General features: G+C 49.8%; 1 protein-coding gene across 3 annotated transcripts in view; it reads right to left on the minus strand.

The window, feature by feature from the left end:
- The window catches only part of GAS7 (growth arrest specific 7), a 143,663-nt gene that overhangs the window by 6,465 nt on the left and 115,152 nt on the right, over positions 1-22,046 (minus strand). For all 3 annotated transcript variants that reach the window (XM_054171075.1, XM_054171074.1, XM_054171073.1), the window contains exons 8-11: positions 15,123-15,197; positions 9,704-9,782; positions 3,527-3,655; positions 1,514-1,637 (exon numbers count right to left, since the gene is read on the minus strand). In XM_054171075.1, the coding sequence (XP_054027050.1) occupies positions 1,514-1,637; positions 3,527-3,655; positions 9,704-9,782; positions 15,123-15,197 (407 nt within the window). The remainder of the gene's footprint in view (positions 1-1,513; positions 1,638-3,526; positions 3,656-9,703; positions 9,783-15,122; positions 15,198-22,046) is intronic.

The following is a 22,046-nucleotide window of genomic DNA, read 5'->3' on the forward strand; positions in this document are numbered from 1 at the left end:
TTTGGAAGGTGTTGGCCTAGTGAGGTTTTAAGAAACCCAAGACAGAGAATTGGGTTGAGGCTCAAAATGAATTTGTGTATTTTATATTGCTGTATAGAGATGTGAACAGTGTTCCCGTTTCGCTTTCCAGCTCTGTGTGTGCAGTGGTTTTTATCTTACTCCTTTGGCAAGGGGGAAATAGCTTTCTGCCCACTCACCCAAGACAGAGGGTTTGAGGGTCAGTCCTGGTGGTGCTCAAAGTTCTGTTCAATGATATTTCACAGTATCACAGAACATGAGAAGATGGAAGGGACCTCAAGAGATCATCCAGTGCAACCCCCTGCCAGAGCAGCATCACCCAGGGCAGGCTGCACAGGAAGGCATCCAGGTGGGGTTGGAAAGGCTCCAGAGAAGGAGACTCCACAACCCCCCTGGGCAGCCTGCTCCAGGGCTCTGCCACCCTCACTGTAAGGAAGTTTCTCCTCATGTTGAGCTGAAACCTTCTCTGTTCAAGTTTGTATCCATTGCTCCTTGTCCTGTTCCTGTGCACCACCCAAAAGTGCTTGGCCCCCTCCCCTTGACCCCCAGCCCTCAGATACTGATAGACATTGATCAGATCCCTCTCAGCCTTTCTTCTGCAGACTAAACAGCCCCAGGGCTCTCAGTCTCTCTTCACAGGGGAGATGCTCAAGTCCCCTAAGCATCCTCATGGCTCTCTGTTGGACTCTCCAGCAGGTCTCTGTCTCTTGTGGACTGGGGAGCCCCAAACTGGACACAGTGTTCCAGGTGTGGTCTCAGCAGGGCAGAGCAGAGGGGGAGCAGAACCTCCCCAGCCCTGCTGGCCACACTTTGCTTGCTGCACCCCAGGTTCCCATTGGCTCTCTTGGCCACAAGGGCACATTGCTGTCCCATGCAGAACTTGCTGTCCACCAGGGCTCCAAGGTCCTTCTCTGTCGAGCTCCTTTGCAGCAGGGCAGCTCCTAACCTGTCCTGGTGCCTGCTGTTATTCCTCCCCAGGTGCAGGACCCTGCCCTTGTCCTTATGGGACTTCACAAGGTTTGCCCTGTCTGTATTCCCTTATTATTGCTGTCCTCACTGACTTGTTCTCACACAGTACCTGAGCAAGGCACATTCACTGCAGATGCTGAGGAGCAGAGCCTGTGGCCCCCACTTTGATCTTCCATCTTGTATTAAGGTCATTACCACATAATGTTATTTTCCCCCACAGCACTGCTGCTCCACTGGGACTGCTGCTCTAAGTATGGTCAAATAAAAATCCATCTGCTTGTTTGGATTTGCAAATGGGGCTACTGAAAGTGGCCTCCATTGGGTGCCTTTTACAAATGAATGATATACTAAGTGATTAGTGCTGCTTCAAGGTTTATCTGTATTAACTTTTCTGGTTACTTTGAACTGCTAGCAGTTCACTTTGCCTTTGCAGCCACAGTATTAAACAACAAGAGACACCTGTGTGGACACTTGCACCTCAACTCAGCTCCCAGTGCCAGACACAGAACTGTACACAGGTACTCACCTGCCTGAGTGGACTTCCTTCTTGCCTTCTTAATCTCCTCTTCTGTCTTGTTGCTGAGCTTCACCTCTAGCTGCTGTGTTTTCATTTCCAGATCCTTCTGTCTCTCTGTCAAGGCTTTCCGGGCCTTGGAGTAATGAAAGAAGAGTCAAATGCTTCAGAGGGAAAGGGCTGCCAGCTGCTCCCAGCCACCTAGCACTGCTGCTCACAAGAGCTCCTCTACATCTACCCGAGTCCTAAGTGGGATTCAAGTCCTTAGGACACCATGAGGCCTTCAGAAGTGTGCCCTACCACCCTGCAGAAGCTGTCACCAACAACTCACAAAAGCAGCTGAACTCTCAATAGGTTCTTAGAAGGGCACAATACACAGGGCATGATAAAACTCTCATGTCCCTTAGTGACTTTCCCACTATTTCTGGAAGAAAGGGGAGTTGAAGCATCTTCTAAATGCCTTAAGCAGCATCACCAAGACATCTCTTCCATTTGCTTTTCTCAGGATTTACTTGTTTAAAGACTTTCAAGTATTTTCCACAATTTACTTGTTCAGTACCTTCTGGATTCAACAGACATTTATCAGAGACCACAACAGGAACTTTGAGACTCATTTCAGCAACACTAATTGCCCTCCATGACACCAGCAGCTGCTGCTGCAGAAAGCAAGGATCTGAGCCCTGGTTACACCTGCTTATTGAAACGAATTTACTACATCCTGATTTACCACTCTCATTGCTGAATTTCTACAGGCAGATGAGTGAAGTGTCTCCACAAATAAGCAGCAGGCCCACAGGCCTGTGGTGCCACCAAGCTTTGCTGAGGTTGCCTGAAAAAATAAAAACCCAACTTGTTTTGCAGGGCCTCCTCATAAAAGGTGCTCAGTGTTCTTTATCCAGGGATTGTGTTTGGGGGATTGTCAGCACCTTGAAGTTCTCCACAGTCACACACCAGCCTGCAAGTTCAAAGCTCCAGAGGCACTGCTTGCAAAGCTTTCCGTGAGCAGCTGTCCAGCCCCTGTGCTCGGTTCAGCAGGGCACCAGAGGGAGCTGCAGGCAAAGGGATGCCAGAAGCTGTGCACCTCATCGCAGGGCTTTGCCAGGATTTTTATTCATTTTCAAGGCTGACTAGTTATCTCCAACATTTCTGCTAAGATTTGTGTCTCTTTGCAAATATGGCCATGAAGAAGTCGTGGTTTTGCAGCAAACTGCCTTCCCCACACACGTGCATCTGATAACCTCTGTGCCCTGCACAACTCTGTCCCCAGGCAAACTTGCTCATGTACACACTGATGAAAGCCAAAACAACACTTTCCCTTCCAACTTACACCCAAGAGCAGAATACCCTTTAGCATAAGCAGTTTGGCAGCCAAGGCACAGGTAACCTCTTTCCTGCCAGCTGCTTCTTGTGGGTATAACTCTCCTCAATTCAAAACCTCAGCTCCCCGCTGGATGTTCACATTAGAACAGGCCCTGACACCAGGGTGCTGCTGCTGCTGCTGTGTGGGGTTTTCAGGAGAAGATGTTTGCTGTGAGACACAGAAAATAGGAACTGTGAGAGGGTTTGTGACTGGTTTGAGCTGCCTTCCTCAACCAGCTGCTTTTGGCCACTGCATGAGCCAGGACGCTGAGCCAGGCAGTACTTTGGTCTGACCCTGCTGCTATTCTAGGGCAAGGCTTTTTTTGACCTGGAGGGCAATAGATGTAACTTCCAGATGCACACCAGCAAGGTGTATTTTCACCAAAGCTATCAGAACTATACCATCCAGATCTGGGCAGGGGAGGATGCACCAAGAAGCCAGTTCAGCAGTGATGCCCCAGCCCTGCCTGGAGCCCCTGTTTCCCGACTTTCAGGAAAGCAGCAAAGGCTGCGTGGGGCCCAGGAAAGCAAAACTAACAGCAGGAAGCACTTAGCAGAAACTTCTGTGGTTCTCTGTGGCAGAACAGAAACTTTACACGAGGCACCTGCTTTTCTGTCAAAGCCAGTAGTAGCTCAAAGCCTCTCCAGTCTGGGGCCTGCTCTCACCTTTTCAACGGCAGCGTAGCGGCTGGCCAGATGCTTCCGTAAGTCTGCGATGTGGTGGTCACACTTCTTCATGTCCTTCTTGAAGTTCTCTCTGAAGTTTAGCAGCGGTTTTTCTACCTCACTCTGAAGCTGGTAATGAAAACAAAGGAAGAAACAGCAACACTGAGGAGCCAGGCAGTGATTCCTGGCTCTTCTGCTCAGCAGAGCTCAGGACAGGGAGGAATCTACACACACGCCGAGGCCAAAGGCAATGTCACACCCTGCTGCTGCTCCTCCCCAGGAGAGCTCTGAGCAAAGCTGCTGGAGAAATCAGCTCTTTGCTGTCAAGGGAATATTTAGTGAGAGAGCAAAAGGACAGAAATCCTGCATTCCTCCCCTCCTGTTGGAAAGCAGTGAAGGGGAAAAGGACCTGGGGGTCCTAAGGGATGGGAGGTTGAACATGAGCCAGCAATGCGCTCTGCTGGCCAAGAAGGCCAATGCCATTCTGGGGTGGATTAGAAGGGCTGTGGTTAGTAGGTCCATAGGGAGGTTCTCCTCCCACTCTACTCTGCCCTGGTGAGGCTGCATCTGCAGCGTTGTGTCCAGTTCTGAGCCCCTCAGTTCAAGAAGGGCCTCAGGGAACTGCTTGAGAGAGTCCAGCACAGAGCCACAAAAATACCGAAGGCAGTGGAACATCTTCCTCGCAAGGAGAGCCTGAGGGAGCTGAGGGCTCTGTAGCTTAGAGAGGAGGAGCCTGAGGGTGACCTCATTGCTGTTGCTAAAGCTGTGCAGGGTGATGCCCAGAAGCTGGAGCCAGGCTCTGCTGGGGGATGCCCAATGCCAGCACAAGGGGCAGTGGTAGAAGGTGAGGCAGAGGAAGCTCCATGTGAACATGAGGAAGAATTTTTTCCCTGTGAGTGTTACAGAGCCCTGGAGCAGGCTGCCCAGGGGGGTTGTGGAGTCTCCCTCTCTGGAGATATTCAAACCCCACCTGGATGTGTTCCTGTGTGACCTGCTCTAGGTGACCCTGCTCTGGCAGGGGGTTGGACTGGATGAGCTTTTGAGGTCCCTTCCAACCTCTAACATCCTGTGACCCTATGATCTCTTCTCTTACACTTAAGATCAAACTGCAGGCAATATCCAGAGCACTGGATCCAGGTGCTCTGATTTTGGCCATACTGAGGGACCTTGCTTAAACTTCCCCAAAATACACAAAGCAAAGCTGCTACCCCTGACTGCAGCAAGGTGAGTCAGTAACATGTCTGCATTTCATGTGTAGTGAAAAGAGATCCAATAAGGGCATGTTTCACAGAATCACAGACTGCTCTGGGTTGGAAGAGACCTTCAAAGGACATCAAGTTCAACCTCCTGCAGTCAGCAGGGATATCCTCCACCAGAGCAGGCTGCCCAGAGCCCTGTCAAGCCTCACCTTGAATATCTCCAGGAATGGGTCCCTCTGTACTACCCAGTATCTATGGCATCCAGTCTTTTTGTCACCCAGTTTGAGGGTGAGGCTGTGTTTCTGTTCCAGAAAGCAAGGCTTTCTCTATTTAGCCAATCCACTGCATTTTGCCAGAGCTTCCATACCGGCTCTGTTGGCTCTGCACAGGCTCCTTCACCCACGGTTTCATCACAGTTTCATTTATTTCTGTCAGGTATGAGGGAGTCTAAAGAAAAGCCTGAGTATTCAGTTGGAACTCTAAGTAGTGGCACAAAACCACTCAGTTGAACTCACAAGAGGTGCACCAGACACATGTGACTTACCTCTTAGAAGCAGGACTTGACAGTTAGTAATACTCAACTCTGACAGTTTCTGGCATGGCTCTTTGGCCTTCTGAGCACAGTGCTGACATCTAGGGAATGTGCTCTGAAGGGACACAGACATTTCATGATCCAGAAGAAATCAAGTATTTCTTTTCTATCGTCACCCCAGAGGGGATGCTGGACTTTGTCAGCACAGGTGAGTCAGGTCTGGAGCTACCTAACATGGCCCCCAGAGGAGCAGTATCAAATAGTCTCTGACAGCAACTATTTGTGGCCTTTCTCCAGTGCTGTCTAAGTGGACAAGGAAAGTTCATTCCAGCTTAGTATAGCCTTGGAATGGAGAGAAGCTACAAAGTCAGGCAAGGCCCTACAGTACACATTCCAGAGAGGTTACACAAAACCAAAGCAGGGCTTTGTTTAAGCAGATGAAGACTGGCTCCATGGTGATCCTACATCTACCTGAATCACAGAAGCATTCAGGCTGGAAAAGACCCTCAGGATCACCAAGTCCAACCATTAACCCTACTCTGCAAGGGTCACCTCTAAACCATATGCCCAAGCACCACATCCAAACAACCTTTCAACACATCCAGGGCTGGTGACTCAAGCACCTCCCTGGGCCGGAGGTGAGGTGCAACAGGTTACAAAGCCCATTTTTACTTCATGGGGCCACACAATATTACACCAGAGAAGTGAGCTTTGGGAGGTTCAGGCTGAATGTAGTTTGAAAAAATAATCCATCAGCAGAATTGCAGCTGGAACAGGCTGGCCAGAAAGGCTGTGAAATCTCTGTCTTTAGAGATATTCAAGCTAGACAAAAATAAGGCTGAGCTGATCCCCTGTGGGTGACAGTCCTGCTCCAACTGGGGGTGCTGGACCAGAAAATTCCAGACAATGTTTAGATGCCAGTCTCATCAGGGTGGCCCCAGGAAAGCAAATAAAGACCTGTTCACAACAGTGTGGTCCAGCATGGTTACAGAAACTCTCTCAAGACAGGTACAAACTAACAGCTGTGCCAGGAGCATTGTCAATGCTAAATGAAACAGGAAGTGGAACAGAGAGAAGTTCAGGATGGCTTCAGTCAGCTCCAGGGGCAACACATTACAGCTGACAGAGATGTCCGTGTCCAGCTGAGTTTGAAGTAGCTGAACAGTCTGTGTGCCCTTTGGGCTGCTCCTTTAATAAATGCATTCATCTGCATCAACAACTCAACATGAGTCAATTATCCTCAGTGGAAGAAGAGGCAGCCTGACTCACATGACACAAGTAACACTGGCACAGGTTGCCCAGGGAGGTGGTGGCAGCCTCATCCCTGGAGGTGTTTGCAGCCAGGCTGGAGGTGGCTGTGAGCAACCTGCTGTAGTGTGAGGTGTCCCTGCCCATGGCAGGGGGGTTGGGACTGGCTGATCCTTGAGGTCCCTTCCAGCCCTGACAGTTCTATGATTCTAAGTAGGCACTGCTGTGAAAACCCTTCCAGAAATCCCCAGGGCCAGGGCCACACCAACCAGAAGGGCATTCACCGATAGTTGTACTTGCTCATACAAAGCAAAGATGCTTGCAATAGATGACAACAACATCAACTACTTTCCCACCCTGGAGAGATTTAAAGTGTGTACAGACAACTCTGACACCTACCCAACCTACCCATCACTGAATAGATGAGATGTGACAAAGGACTGGAAATACCAAGAACCTTGCTACAACTCATCAGGTGTAGGACAGGCACCCCGGGTGCCGTACCAGTGTGGTACAAGCAGGTCAAGCATTGCATTAGATGCTGGAGAAAGCACACAGCTGGGTTAGCAGAAAGCACACTTCAAAAACTTCTGTGATTTCACAAGTACTTTTTAGGGTTTTTTTTTGATTGTTCTTTTTTTCCCCCTTGCTGCATCAACACTCAGCTCTGGGGAGGCCACACCTCGAGTGTTGTGTCCAGTTTGGGGCACCTCAACACAGGAGAGATGTGGAGGTGCTGGAGCCAGGGCAGAGCAGGGCAAGGAAGCTGGGGAGGGCCTGGAGAAGAAATCTGATGGAGAGCAACTGAAGGAGCTGGGGATGGTTAGTGTGAAACAGAGGAGGCTGAGGGGAGACCTCCTGGCTGTCTACAGCTACCTGAAAGGAGGTTGTGGAGAGGTTGGTGCTGGCCTCTTCTCACAGGTAATTACTGACAGAACAAGAGGCAATGGCCTCAAGCTGCCACTGGGGAGGTTTAGACTGGACAGGAGGAAACATTTTCTTCCCACCAAGAGTGGTCAGGGATTGGAATGTGCTGCCCAGGGAGGTGGTGGAGTGTTTAAAGGTGTTTTGGATGTGGTGCTTGGGGCTATGGTTTAGAGGTCACCCTTGCAGAGTAGGGTTAATGGTTGGGCTTGGTGATCCCGAGGGTCTTTTCCAACCTGAATGTTTCTGTGTTTCTGTGAAGAATGGCTGCTAACACACCATCACAACCAGGCCAGCTCACAGTGACTTCAACCAGCACAGCACCAGTGCATATTCTCACCTCCTGCAGCCCGCTGAGGGACAATCAGTTCAGTGCCACCATGGCCTTCTAGAAGGCTTCCTCACGTGCACCTATCTACAGCTGCCACACCACTCTGGGCAGGTCTCAGCACCGCAAGAGCACTTTATGTTCCAAGTACTGCAAGAGTGGTGTCACCTTCTCTGATGTGTTGTGCTGTGAAGGACTGTCACAGAAGTTGCTCAGTGTCTTCACGGCTGGTGGTTACGTTTGAACATTCTTGGTGTGTCCTGGACACAACTGGGCAACAAAGCTGGGGAGGGGTCTGGAGCACAGCCCTGTGAGGAGAGGCTGAGGGAGCTGGGGTTGCTTAGCCTGGAGAAGAGGAGGCTCAGGGGAGACCTCATTGCTCTCTACTGCTACCTGAAAGGAAGCTGTAGCCAGTTGGGGCTTGGTCTCTTCTCCCAGGCAAGCAGCACCAGAACAAGAGGATCTCAAGCTGTGCAGGGGGAAGTTTGGGCTGGAGGTGAGGAGAAAGTTCTTCCCAGAAAGAGTAATTGACCATTGGGATGTGCTGCCCAGGGAGGTGGTGGAGTCCCTGTCCCTGGAGGTATTCACAGGAGGCTTGGATGTGGCACTTGGAGCCATGGTTTAGTTGTCAGAAGGTGTTAGGTAGTAGGTAAAAAGTTGGACTTGATGATCTCTGAGGTCTTTTCCAAGCTGGTTGATTCTATGATTCTAGGAGTGCTTGTGCCAGCACTGACTGGTTGTGTTTGACATTTAACATATAATATCATCTATATAACATATAGTATTATCTACAGAATATGTAATACTATCTATAGTATATATTCTATAGAGAATATATATTCTATCTATCTAATCTGTAATACTATCTATATCACATATAGTACTATCTATAGAATAATATCTATATAATTGCTACTTCTAAGAATAAGTTCTTTTGAAAGTCATGGCAATAGCCAAATGTTTCAGAAGATATTCTGTTGAGAAAAGAAAGCCAGAAGTAGGAACTCCCAAAGCAGGCACCAGAGTTCAGGTGATGCTACAGGAGTTTCTGTGCAGAGCTACTGTAAAATACTGAGTGCCTCTCTACACTGCCTGCCTACACACACACACACACACACCACTCCGGGGTGCATTTCTTTCTTTTAGGAGACAATACAGGAGGACAATGGAGAGCAAAAAGTATTCACTAATTACAGCCCAGAAGAAGAAGTTTGAAGCTGTGCAGCAGGTTACCAAGGCAGCAGCTGGTTGCCTGAGTAACCTCTGCATAATCACTTACAAATAGTGCAGAGCTATAATTTTCCTTCAGAACATGGCTGCTGTGCTATCTGCCACTGCATTGAACTTGATCACCCACAGAAGTTAACAGAATGTAACAGGATGCAAGAGTATGCCACGTGGTGGAAAAAGAACCCAGCTAAACACCGTCATTTGTACAAGAAATCTCTCTGGGCATCACTGGAAGGAAGACTGAAAAATAAGAGGCAGCAAGTTCCCAGTGCACTGTTCAGAAAGGCTGACAACATGAAGCCAGAGTCCTGCTTCTCTTCCTCCCAGACAGACAAGGCAGATTCTTGCTGAGAAGCCAAATACTGCTTTTTTCCTTTCTTCCCCTGCAGAAGGAGTCTGTATAACCTCCAGGTAGATTTACTTCAACAGGCTGGAACTTGAGCCCTAAGTGGATAACCTCTGAAATCACTTTTCCTTCTTCTTTATGAAATAAACCCCTTCAAGCTAGCTGTGTTTTACCTCAATCATCAGGCAGATTAAATAGACTCTGAATTTGGCAGGAAGAATGGAGAGGTTCACTGAGTTTGTTCACCAAATTAGTAACTCTGTATGTGTACCACATGCAGGTGTATCTGCTCCACTAACAAGCACTGAAGGGAGGGAGAGCCACACCAATTACAGGGCAAAAAAGCCTTGCAAAAGGAAGAACTATTTACCTTAGAAGAAAATTTGAGATGGACTTCTGCTTCATCAGCCAGACTCTTCTTTAGCTGAGCCCAAGCCTCTCCCAGAGTCCTGAAAGAACACAGAATGACAGTGATCAGTGCCCTCTTCTGCACATCCTCCTGGCAAGACATGTCAGAGGGTGTCATATAAGGCTCAGCAAAACCACACACATTTAGGGCATCACAAAATACATCCAGCTGGAAGAGACCTCCAAGCTCATCCAGTCCAACCCTTGACCCAGCACTGAAAGGTCAGCACTAAACCATGTCCCCATGTGCCAAGTCCACAGCTGCTTCAACACCCCCCAGGGATGGTGACTCCAGCACTGCCCTGGGCAGACCATTCCACTGTGAGAATCCTTCTAGTGCAGAAATATTTCCTGAGATCCAGCCTGAATCTCCCCTGGTGCAGCTTGGAACCATTTCTTCTGGTCCTGGCACTTGACACCAAGAGGCTGCCCCCTCCTCACTCCAGTCTCCCTTCAGGGAGTTGTAGAGAGCAATTAGGTCTCCCCTCAGCCTCCTCTTCTTCAGACTGAACAGCTCCAGCCCCTCAATGTCCTTCCTGGACTGGGGGGCCCAGAACTGAACACAACATTCAAGGTGTGGCCTCCCCAGTGCTGAGCACAGGTCACCTCCTGTCCCTGCTGCCCAGCCTGTTTCTAACCCAAGGCAGGATGCCATTGGCTTTCTTTGCCACCTGGGCACTGCTGACTCAGTTCAGTCGACCAACTGCCAACCAACACACCCCCAGGTCCCTCTCCAAGTTACAGTTTTCCAGCCACACATCCCCAAGTCACCATGGGACTGTTGTGACCCAGATGCAGGACCTGGCACTTGACCTGGATGAACTTCACACAATGAGCCTTGGCTCATCCATCTAACTTGTCCAGATCCCACTGCAAAGCTTCCCTACCCTCCAGCAAATCGACACAGCCACCCAGCTTGGTGTCACCTGCAACCATGGGAAAGCAATGGCAGGGACCCGAGGAGGTGATTTGTCTCTGTGACCAAGGCAGGTCTGAACTGGCATTGATATGCAGCACCCTGCATAACCCTCTCCAGTTACAGAGATGCCACAGTCTCCAGAAGTGAGACACTTCAGTATCTTATCCTTCCCCTAACAAACTTTTCCTTTCCAATCCTCAAAATCTATCTGCAGCCAATGCACTTTTTCCATTGCCTCTTTTATTTCCCAGCCTGCCTTCAGTGCAGAGATTATTCTGCTTCTCCTGAGAAGAGCCATCCAGCATCTGAAAATCACTGCATCTTCTGTTCCCTTCAGACAAACTATTTTCCAGATGCCAACAGTTTAGGTGAGCTCCTCTAGACTCTCTCCCACAGCTCAGACTCCTCTTAAAGCATCATAACCAAAACTACCCCACCTTGCAGTGGAGGTCTTCCAGTTGCTAAACTGGTAACAGATTATCTGGTATCAGACACTCTGTCTTCTACACATCTCAGGATGATTGCTTTTTTAGACAGCAGCATGAAGCTGCTGATGAATAAGCTTGTGATTCACTACAGCCAGCTCCTTCTCCCACAGGCTCTTATGTAACTGGGTCCTTCCCATCCTGGGAAAGTATAAACCCTGCTCTTTTGTCCTCACTGAAATGCATCTTAGGCTGGTGTTGCTGCCTCCTCCCCCCTGCCCCCCCAGTTAATTACTCCTGTTCAGCAACATAATTCTGAACTGCAATCTTTTGTTCAAATTCTCTATGCCATCTGAAGGGGGCCTACAAGAAAGCTGGGCCTGCTGCCCCAGTGTCCATCACAGCAGGAAAAAAATCTGTGTGGCCACTGACATGGCCCTGGAAGGTGTGCTCAGCTATCTCAAACCTTAGCAGTAACTCTTGGCACTCCAGTGGGGTCTGCACCATCTCTGGGCACAGGAAACCTGTTCTTTATCCTACCATAGGCCATTAACAAAACCATTACAAACACTCTGCACTTGGGACAACTCTAAGGAGATCTCTCTACACAGCTGTTTTCTGCACTGTCTGTTAGCAGTGGGTTTGATTTCTTACCTAGTTCTGCACCTTAGGCTTTACCTAGGCCACATGTCTTTTGGATATAAACTCCAGCACAGGAGGTTCCACCTCAACACGAGGAGGAACTTCTTCCCTGTGAGGGTCACAGAGCCCTGGAGCAGGCTGCCCAGAGAGGTTGTGGAGTCTCCTTCTCTGGAGCCTGTCCAGCCCTGTCTGGATGTGTTCCTGTGTGATCTGTGCTGGATCCTATGGCCTGGCAGCGGGGTTGGACTGGAAGATCTTCAGAGGTCCCTTTCAACCCCTAACTTCCTCTGATCCTGTGATCTTTTGCCTGCCTCTAAGAACCTCACATTGCAAAAACCCAAACTTGTGTTATTTCATCACCAGAGGAATTTAGGTTGGTTTGACATTGCTTGTTCTGTATGGTTAGGAACTGGCTGGAGGGCCGAGCCCAGAGAGTGGTGGTGAATGGTGCCACAGCCAGCTGGCAGCCAGTCGACAGTGGCATCCCCCAGGGATCAGTGCTGGGCCCCAGCCTCTTTAACATCTTCATTGATGATCTGGATGAGGGCATGGAGTCAGTCATCAGCAAGTTTGCAGATGACACCAAGTTGGGAACAGATGTTGGTCAGTTAAGAGGATAGAAAGGCTCTGCAGAGGGACCTCGACCGACTGGACAGATGGGCAGAGGCCAACAGGATGGCATTCAACAAGTCCAAGTGCCAGGGGCTGCACTTTGGCCACAACAACCCCAGGCAGAGCTACAGGCTGGGGTCAGAGTGGCTGAGAGTTGCCAAACAGAGAGGGACCTGGGGGTGATGATTGACAGCTGCCTGAACATGAGCCAGCAGTGTGCCCAGGTGGCCAAGAGGGCCAATGGCATCCTGGCCTGTATCAGGAACAGTGTGGCCAGCAGGAGCAGGGAGGTCATTGTGCCCCTGTACTCTGCATTGGTTAGGCCACACCTTGAGTCCTGTGTCCAGTTCTGGGCCCCTCAGTTTAGGAAGGACATTGAGAGACTTGAGCCTGTCCAGAGAAGGGCAACAAGGCTGGGGAGAGGCCTTGAGCACAGCCCTGTGAGGAGAGGCTGAGGGAGCTGGGGTTGCTTAGCCTGGAGAAGAGGAGGCTCAGGGGAGACCTCATTGCCCTCTACAACTACCTGAAAGGTAATTGTAGACTGGAGGGGGTTGGTCTCTTCTCCCAGGCAAGCAGCACCAGAACAAGAGGACACAGTCTCAAGCTGTGCCAGGGGGGGTTTAGACTGGAGGTGAGGAGAAAGTTCTTCACTGAGCGAGTCGTTCGTCACTGGGATGTGCTGCCCAGGGAGGTGGTGGAGTCACCGTCCCTGGAGGTGTTCAAGGGGAGATTGGATGTGGCACTTGGTGCCATGGGCTAATCAAGAGGTCTGTGGAGACAGGTTGGACTTGATGATCCTTGGGGTCTCTTCCAACCTTAGTTATACTGTGATATTGTAATTCACAAGCATTTCTCCTCACCTTAGTTGTACACAAAGTGCTTCTAAGAGAGCTTGATGGTTTATTCTGTTATTGCAGAGGTTGTTTTCCTGGCTCCTACTCTCTCTCCTACACCCCTTTTTAAAGACAGTTATATTTGCCCCCTCTCAACAGCCTGAGAAACTGCCTGTCAGCTGCACTTTCAAAGTAAGGCTCTCTAATCCCTGGCACTGCTCCAGTGACTTGAACCCTCAAGCATGGTGTTCATCACAGCTAAACAACCTGAGGCTGTTTCACCTACCCCCTTCCCTAGTTCCACCTCAAGGTCCCCTCCCACTGCCCAGTTCTCACTGGCACTATTTTATCTGATGTAAAGAAGGCATTTCAGCCTGCTGAGCAACTTCTGCATCTCTTCTCCAACTACGACTTCAGTGCCCATGGATTGTGTGACCTCCTGTGCATGTGCAGCACTGCACTCACAGCAGCTCTGACAGAACCATCTCAATACCACAAATCAGTCCCATCTTGGGGTCCCACTCACATGCATGATGATGCCACCAGAGGAGGGCAGAGCACCCTGGAGGGACAGCCCACACTGTGTGTCAGTCCCAAAGGCTGCTAGTCAGCAAAGGTGGAATATGCTCTGTGGCCTGTGAGACCAGCAGCACTAACTGGTGGGTTCACAGAGCAGCTCATGGGGTTCCCCACTCACATCTTCTCAGGAATGAGAGGAAGACCCTAACTAATGTGTACTTTGAGTGTGCTAGGCTGCAGTCCCCCTTTTGGTTCCCCAAATCTTCCCTCACTCTTTAAAATGGAAAATGTCCCTTTTCTGAGCCTCACCACTTCCCAGGATCTTCTCCTTAGCCTCTTCCTGGCCCTGGCCAGTTCAGCCACCACAGCACCAGAAGGACAAATTGCAGAAGAACCTCCTTCCATTTCCTCACCATGCCACCCCTCCAAGAAGAGCACCACTGGGCAGGCAGTGTTCCTAGCTCCCTATGCTATGCTCCATGTTCCCTTCAGCTGCCTACCTCAGCATCTCCTATGCTTCAATCCTCATTCTCTACTCTCCCCTAGTTTCCACCCTGCTTCGGTTTTTCAGGCATTCCTCCCTTCTCCTGTTTACGACAGGAGAAAGCTGGAAGAGAATGTGGAAGAAAGTGGGTTTAGCTTTGCTAGGAGCAGGCTAACACCCACTCCTAAAGGGGAAAGAACAGAAACCACTGTCAGTGCAGGTGCTTAGAGAAGTAACACCCTAGTTAGTCTCTTGCCATTTCTGTCCTTGCCCACTGGAGGATGAGCAAGCATCCTGTGGAGCTTCACTGCTAGCAGGCACACACTGTGTCAGAACCAGGGTGAGGACAGCCATTTCCAGCCTTGGATTCCAGTGCTGGAGCAGAGCTAACAACTTCTACTCCTTCAGGAGCTGTGTCTTTCCATTAACACTGAGGAACTGCAATCTAGTCTGAGGTGCACTGCCCAATGCCTTCTTAGTAACTTACAAAGTGTAAATGTGCTGGAAATTAGGGACAACCTGCTGCTGTTCTTGGAGGGCCAGACCCACAATGAGAGATTTCATCCTGCCTCTGCCTGTGCTGCTCCAACTCTACTGGCCTGGCCTTATGGATCTACTTTCAACACTACATATCCCAAATATTCTTCCCTATTCAAAGTAATTCAGCACTTCCACGAGCTAAACCCCAAGGGAATTAGTGCTGGCTAGAACAAGGACAGCACAAACACCCTCCTGGAAATACAATGTTTTAGACACAGATTCCTAGAAGTTCAGCATGAACATTCTTCAAAAGATGCAGAGCAACCTTCCCCAACACACCCAGGCTGCTAAGCTCAACAAACCTCTGCTCAGTGGGAGAGCTCAGGACAGGTGCAGGTACCTGTGTGGGAGGAACGCCTCCTGTGTTCAGGTTCTTGTCTGCAGCAGCCACAGAGACACACACTTACCCTTCCTCCTGAGCAGCCAAGGAATTCTGAGACAGCTTGGACAGGTTCTTAGCATATTCCTCCTCAATCTTTATCCTACACTCACACACACAGAGAAAAAAAAAAGACAGCAGTAAGAAAGCTTTAAGGCAGAAACCCACACATATAATTCAAAGAAATCCTCTGCATTTTAACAGCTCTTGCCACAGGAATTTTCCTTTCAGTCTCCAGGGCTTGGCAGCACCAGTTTCTCCCCTCCATATGTTGAAAATGCAGTGGCAAGAGCAGGGATATATGGAGGACAGCATGTGTGATAAAATTAGAAGGAAAAGCTACAGTTCTGAGGAGCAAATAACAAGGACAAAGTGTTTCTGCTGTGCAGCACAGACTGTCTGCAGAACACTTGAGGAACATGTTTCAGTCTGCTGCTAACCAGGAGAAGGTTCGTCCTTGAAGCAAGGAGGAAGGCATGCAGGGATCCAGCAGAAATCCAAATGAGCTTTAGGGTGCTGGGCTGCTCATTTCCTAGGGACACTGAACGCTTCCTGCTCCCCAGTACAGGGCAGAGAGCTGGTGAAGATGTGCCAGGAGCTCCTGTCACTGACACGTGGAGGTGCAGCCTCTGCCCTTCACCCTTCCCAGTCACTGACACATGGGGGTGCAGCCTCTGCCCTTCACCCTTCCCAGTCACTGACACATGGGGGTGCAGCCTCTGCCCTTCACCCTTCCCAGCCACTGCCCTGTCCTTCTGTCCACTCAGCACCACAGCAGGAACATGATCTGAGCTTGCCAGTAGTGGAGGTGCAGACGAGGGAAGCCTTTGGCGCACAACCAGCACGGCAATGGCTGCAGGGAGAAAGACAAAAGTGTAGCTGTGGAGCAAGGGGACAAGGGAAATGCTGATTGCAGAGAGGGAAGGAGCAGCTGCTGGCTCAGAGGTGATGTGCATCACACCTGAAACTCATCTCGATCTCCCTTGAGTTCATCTCCTAGTGAAACATTTGAAACATTTGTATGGTACTCATCATCCCAGCTGGGGCAAACAACCAGCTGCTCACTGCTTTTCCTCCAGTTTGCTCAACAGTGCATCTCCCAGAGACAACTGAGTGGCACCCAGGTGGAGCAACTCCTGATTCTGTGCTAAGGATGTAGAAGCTGAAGAAAAACCTGGTTTGAAATCTATCCCCTTGCAGTGAGAAGACAGAAGGTGTGACAGCTCTGGCACACCCATTTGCAGTACCAAGCTGAGCAAGCACTGTTGTGCATTGTCTGTTTGAGACAGAAGGGTTCCTTGAACCAGCCAAGAGGGGTTTGATATTCTGGGCTGCTGAAAGTATGATCTGAAGTCACTCTGTGGGATGCAGCTGGGTGAGGCCCAAGGTGACAGCCAGCTCACTAAGGCACAGTACAACTGCAGCCCTCACTCAGCATGTGGAGGTTGTCTTCTTCCCTCTCCCATGAAAGCAAAACCAGACACCTCCCCACATCTGTTGTACCTAGAACAACAAACACAGCTGCCCAGCACCAAGGGCCACACTCTGGTTAGCACCTCACTATGAAAAGCACTAATCCAGGGACATCTCACCTTCCCTCCTTTAAATTAGCCTTCAGGGTGAGGCTAACCTTGTCTCAGAGGTGCGAGCTCCTATGTATGGAACCAGGAGCACAGGCAGCTCTAATAAAGATGCAAATGCCTAAAGGTAGCTGAGATAAATACCCAATGTCAAGCACTAGCCAGGGCTCACTGCTCTGCCCTCAGTTACCAGGAGTCTCCAACCACAGCTCCAGTCTACATCCTTCACCATGCAAGTTTACTCCTGATGAATTTTACATGCCTTTGAGCAGTTTACTTGTGAATGTGTGCAAAGCTGCTAGCTGCTCTGCTGACTGTTCTCAGCTACCCCTACACACAGAGCCTCACAGAATTTATGTCTTGGTCCTCTGCCTCATGAAGAGAGGAATAAACAAGCTCCATCATAAATGCTGGCTGTGAAAATAATGAATTTAAAGCCCTGTGAAGCTCTTTCTTGATAGTGCTGTAGCTGTATCAAGTACTGAAGTATTGAACACAAGACAAAAGCAAGACTCAGGATTTTCACACATTTGAGACACTGTCTGCTGCCACCAGTGCCTGTCCTAAACAGAGTGCCCTACATACAAACCAGCTGACTTTGATGGAAGTGCTCCCCACAGGTCCCAGATTTGGCCCAGACCCTTGGATTTCAAGTGTTACTAGCACTGCAAATGGATGGCACTACTAACCATAGAATTGTTAGGGTTGAAAGGGTCCCCAAGGCTCATCTAGTTCCAACTCCCCTGCCATGGGCAGGGACACCTCACACTACAGCAGGTTGCTCACAGCCACCTCCAGCCTGGCTGCAAACACCTCCAGGCAGGAGACTTCCACCACCTCCCTGGGCAGCCTGTGCCAGGCTCTCACCACCCTCATGGGGAACAACTTCCTCCTAACATCCAAGCTGAATCTACCCATTTCTAGTTTTGCTCCATTCCCCCCAGTCCTATCCCTCCCTGACACCCTCAAAAGTCCCTCCCCAGCTTTGGTGGAGTCCCCTTCAGACACTGGAAGGCCACAAGAAGGTCTCCTTGGAGCCTTCTCTCCTCCAGACAACCCCAACTCTCTCAGTGTGTCTCCAGAGCAGCTCCAGCCCTCTGCTCATCCTCGTGGCCCTTCTCTGGACACCCTCCAGCACTTCCAGATCCTGCCTGGCACAGAGGCTCCAGAACTGGCCCCAGAGCTGCAGCTGTGGTCTCAGCAGAGTGGAGCAGAGGGGCAGAATCCCCTCCCAGGCCCTGCTGGCCACACTTCTCTTGCTGCAGCCCAGGCTCTGCTTGGCTCTCTGGGCTGCAAGTGCTCCCTGCTGGCTCCTGTGGAGCTTCTCCTCCCCCAGCACCCCCAAGGCCTTTGCTTCAGGGCTGCTCTCAAGCCAGCCCCTGCCCAGCCTATATCAGTGCCTGGGATTGCCCTGACCCAGATGTGGACTGGCAGGGCTGACTGCCTGGCCAGGAGGAATTACACTGCAAGCAAATGTGTACTGGGAATTGCTTAGGAGCCCATGTGGGAGTTTCAAGCTATGCCTTTAAATATTTTTCACAGATCTTTACCAGAAAGTTGTTAAATGTAAACAAATCATTATTGGGTGTAAAAAGGAAAATAATGATAGTTCCAAACAATCCCTTTGGAGACATAGGGGACTTAAACTAGTTGCACCACAACACTCTCTATTCTCTTGCCTCTTTGCCCTGGGTCATACTAACCTCCTTCTGCTTGACCTTGGCTGCATTGTTTTGGCTAAGTCTAACATCCCTCTGCTCCTTTCTCTTGTTCTCCTTTCTCTTGTTCCTTTTATGTACAGGGTGGACAGGAAGGCAGAAGCCAGTAGCTTCCCCTAGTCTTTGGCCAGGAGGGGTTCTTGTGCTGTTTATTATTGTAAATCCCTGTAAATATTGTAAATCCTGGGAATTTTGCACATATTTCACAGTCTCACAGTATAACTGAGGTTGGAAGAGACCCCAAGGATCATCGAGTCCAACCTGTCTCCACAGACCTCATGACCAGACCATGGCACCAAGTGCCACATCCAATCCCCTCTTGAACACCTCGAGGGATGGGGACTCCACCACCTCCCTGGGCAGCACAGCCCAATGATGAATGACTCGTTCAGTGAAGAACTTTCTTCTCACTTCGAGTCTAAACCTCCCCTGGCACAGCTTGAGACTGTGTCCTCTTGTTCTGGTGCTGGTTGCCTGGGAGAAGAGACCAACCCCTTCCTGGCTACAACCACCTTTCAGGTAGTTGTAGAGGGCAATGAGGTCACTCCTGAGCCTCCTCTTCTCCAGGCTAAGCAACCCCAGCTCCCTCAGCCTCTCCTCACAGGGCTGTGCTCAAGGCCTCTCCCCAGCCTTGTTGCCCTTCTCTGGACACCTTCAAGTCTCTCAATGTCCTTCCTAAACTGAGGGGCCCAGAACTGGACACAGGACTCAAGGTGTGTTTCATTGTACTCATTGCATTTCATTGTAGATTGTCATTCTGCTTGTAAATACAGCCTTCATTTGCTTCCAACTGAGCTGCTCTGGCAAATTTAATGCTGGGGGGCAATGTCCAACCCACCACAGCCCAATTAAAAGGCATAAATGGGTCAGCCTCAGCCTGGTGTCCTGTCACCACCTGTGGCCAAAACCCCTGGAACAACTGAAAGGAGGCAAAACCCAAGATGAAGACACACCTCAATAATGAACGATAATGCCTCCTGGCTCGGGCTGACACAAACCTCCTGCAGACTCTGGCTGTGGTGACTGAAACACTAACAAATCTGTACACAGGCACCCTTGAGCCTTGTGAGCCCACCTCCAGAACTCCATGTGGCTGCTGTGCAGTTACTCTACCTCCATGCTAAAGAAACCTGAACTTGTCAGAGAACTTCCAGAACTTCACTCCCTGCGCAGTCAGAAGCACTGCAGTCCGCAAGTGCCTTTTGTCCCACGTTGCCTTGACTCCCTTAGCTGTAGCTGCTCTTTGGGTGCTCATTCCCTGTCCTCTTGGCAGGTGGCTTTTTTGTTTTCTAATAAAGCACTTTGTGTGCCCACACTCCAACAGCTTCACTCATGACAGGTTATGAGGGATGAAGTAAAACCAGAGCGCTCCAAAGGGAGGCAAAGATGATCTGATGTGACTGCCATGCAGGGAGAAACTAAATAGATGAAGACAACACAGGGACATGGAGAAAAGGTGATAGAGGCTATCTGACAGACATCTGCATGGCTGTCACTGCGTGAGGACAGTGTGAGTCTTTGTACACTGTTTCTCCAAGTGAAGAGGCAACACTGAAATGCTCAGAGAGCAGAAGCAGAACTACTGCGGTGCCTGACCGGCAGAAGTCTCCCACCGACTGCTGCAGCCGTCAAAAGTGTTAAAAGGTTCAAACCTTAGGCAAACAGTGGAAGGTGTTTACAAGTATCTGCTGAGCATGGCAGACCTCAGGCAAACTCTGGCTCTGGCAATCCCCAAGCTTCTAGGAAGGAGACTCACAGGCTCTTTTCCTCTGATGTACCACCAGGGTCAGATGCACCTCAGTGGGCTAGAGAGAGCCCTTCAGCAGCTTCACCACAGCCATGCCCCTGCTTGTCTTTGCTTTCCTGCAGCCCCTGCTTGTCTTTCCTGACCTGCAGCCCCTGCTTGTCTTTCCTGACCTGCAGCCCCTGCTTGTCTTTCCTGACCTGCAGCCCCTGCTTGTCTTTCCTGACCTGCAGCCCCTGCTTGTCTTTCCTTTCATGCAGCCCCTGCTTGTCTTTCCTTTCCTGCAGCCCCTGCTTGTCTTTCCTTTCCTGCAGCCCCTGCTTGTCTTTCCTCTCATGCAGCCCCTGCTTGTCTTTCCTCTCATGCAGCCCCTGCTTGTCTTTCCTTTCCTGTAGCTAAGCAATCTCCTAATTATTTTAAACTTTCTGAGCACAGCCCAGCTCAGTTTACAAGTGAGTGGCCCAAAGCCTAAGACAGCGTTCCTCTCCTAATAAAAACTGCACGCTGCTCCTCATGCTCAGGGAGCCTGATGCTGCTCAGGGCACTCTGAAGACTTTTCTTGGCCGTTTGGGAGTGCTTTACTTGAACAAAAATGCTGGACCATACTTTCACTTCTGGTGTAAAGTAATTCTCCCCTTCTTTCCCACCCACACTCTTGATCTTTCAGCTCAATTTACTAATTATTTCCCTCCCTTTCTTGAGGTCTGATTAAAATTCAGAGTCTTTATCACAACCCTAGCTTTGTCTAGGAGAACTGAATGAAGACAGAATTGCTCAGCCTAGGATTACTATTTGCAAGTAGCTCCTCTAACAATATCTACTAAATTTCAGTCAGTATTGCCTCTTGCTGGTTAGCTGTTCAGGAAATCTGGTTATTGTGTCTCACCCCAGCTCCTTTCATTAGATGCTTGAACCTTCCCCTCCAGAAGGCTGGTTGTACAGATGGAGAGGCTCTCTGGCCATGCAAACCCCTAGTTAAAGAGGGGTATGCCCTGTATGCCCTGAGACACCTGATGCTCATCATGGAATTCTTGTAAGTACTCTTTCCCTCTCAGCTGGGACTGCCAAAGTTCTCCTGATGGCCTGAGCTCTCATTTCCATGAGTAACCTGCCCAGTTCAACATTGCCTTCCTCCTTTTCCACACAACAATCCTGAATCATTTGGTCTGAACAGAAGAAAACCACATTCATCTTTTTGTTCTATTGAGGACACAAACCTGCCTCTTCCCAGGGTCAGAGCTGCTCCCTCCTTGCTCTCTCTCATTTCCTGCCAACTTTATCTCCCTCTTGAATGCTCCTTTCTTTAGGTTCTGTCAAATTTCATTACATGTATCTTTCTCTGCAGTAGCTTTCCTTCTCTTTTCCCTGGTCAAGGATATCACAGCTCTGCTTGCCCTCTCCTTATCTTCTAGCTTAGCAAGACTATTTCTCAGCTGTGTTTTTCCTTTGCAGCTGGTCCCTTCTTCTGGCTACATTTTCTGGTCACCCTTTTTCATGGATCACAAAGGCAACTGTCATATGCCAAAGGCAGTAGGAACCACACACAGATGCTGGGCACTCTGTACCTCCTCTATCAGGCTGTGTTTACTGCCTGTGCTATACTTTGCATTCCTCCACTGCTGCCATATCTTAATACTCAAAAAAAGGCAAAATGGGGAAAGAAAACAAACCCCAAATGGAAGCAATTGTCTGCAAGTTCTGCTTGATTGAAATGCCCCCCAAACACCAACACAGGGGCCTGTTTGTTGCCCTGTTCATTGCTTCCACCACCATTGCTGTGTCTGCAGCAGTGGAGCAGGAAGGCAATGCCAACTCAGCAGCAAGCACCAACACAGAGACAGTACCAGAGGAAAGCAGCTCCTCCAACTGGTGCAATTACCTCCAGGAGGCAACATCCATCACGAGTGCTC

This window comes from Dryobates pubescens, chromosome 20 (genome assembly GCF_014839835.1).
Source record: "Dryobates pubescens isolate bDryPub1 chromosome 20, bDryPub1.pri, whole genome shotgun sequence".
Lineage (NCBI taxonomy): Eukaryota > Metazoa > Chordata > Aves > Piciformes > Picidae > Dryobates > Dryobates pubescens.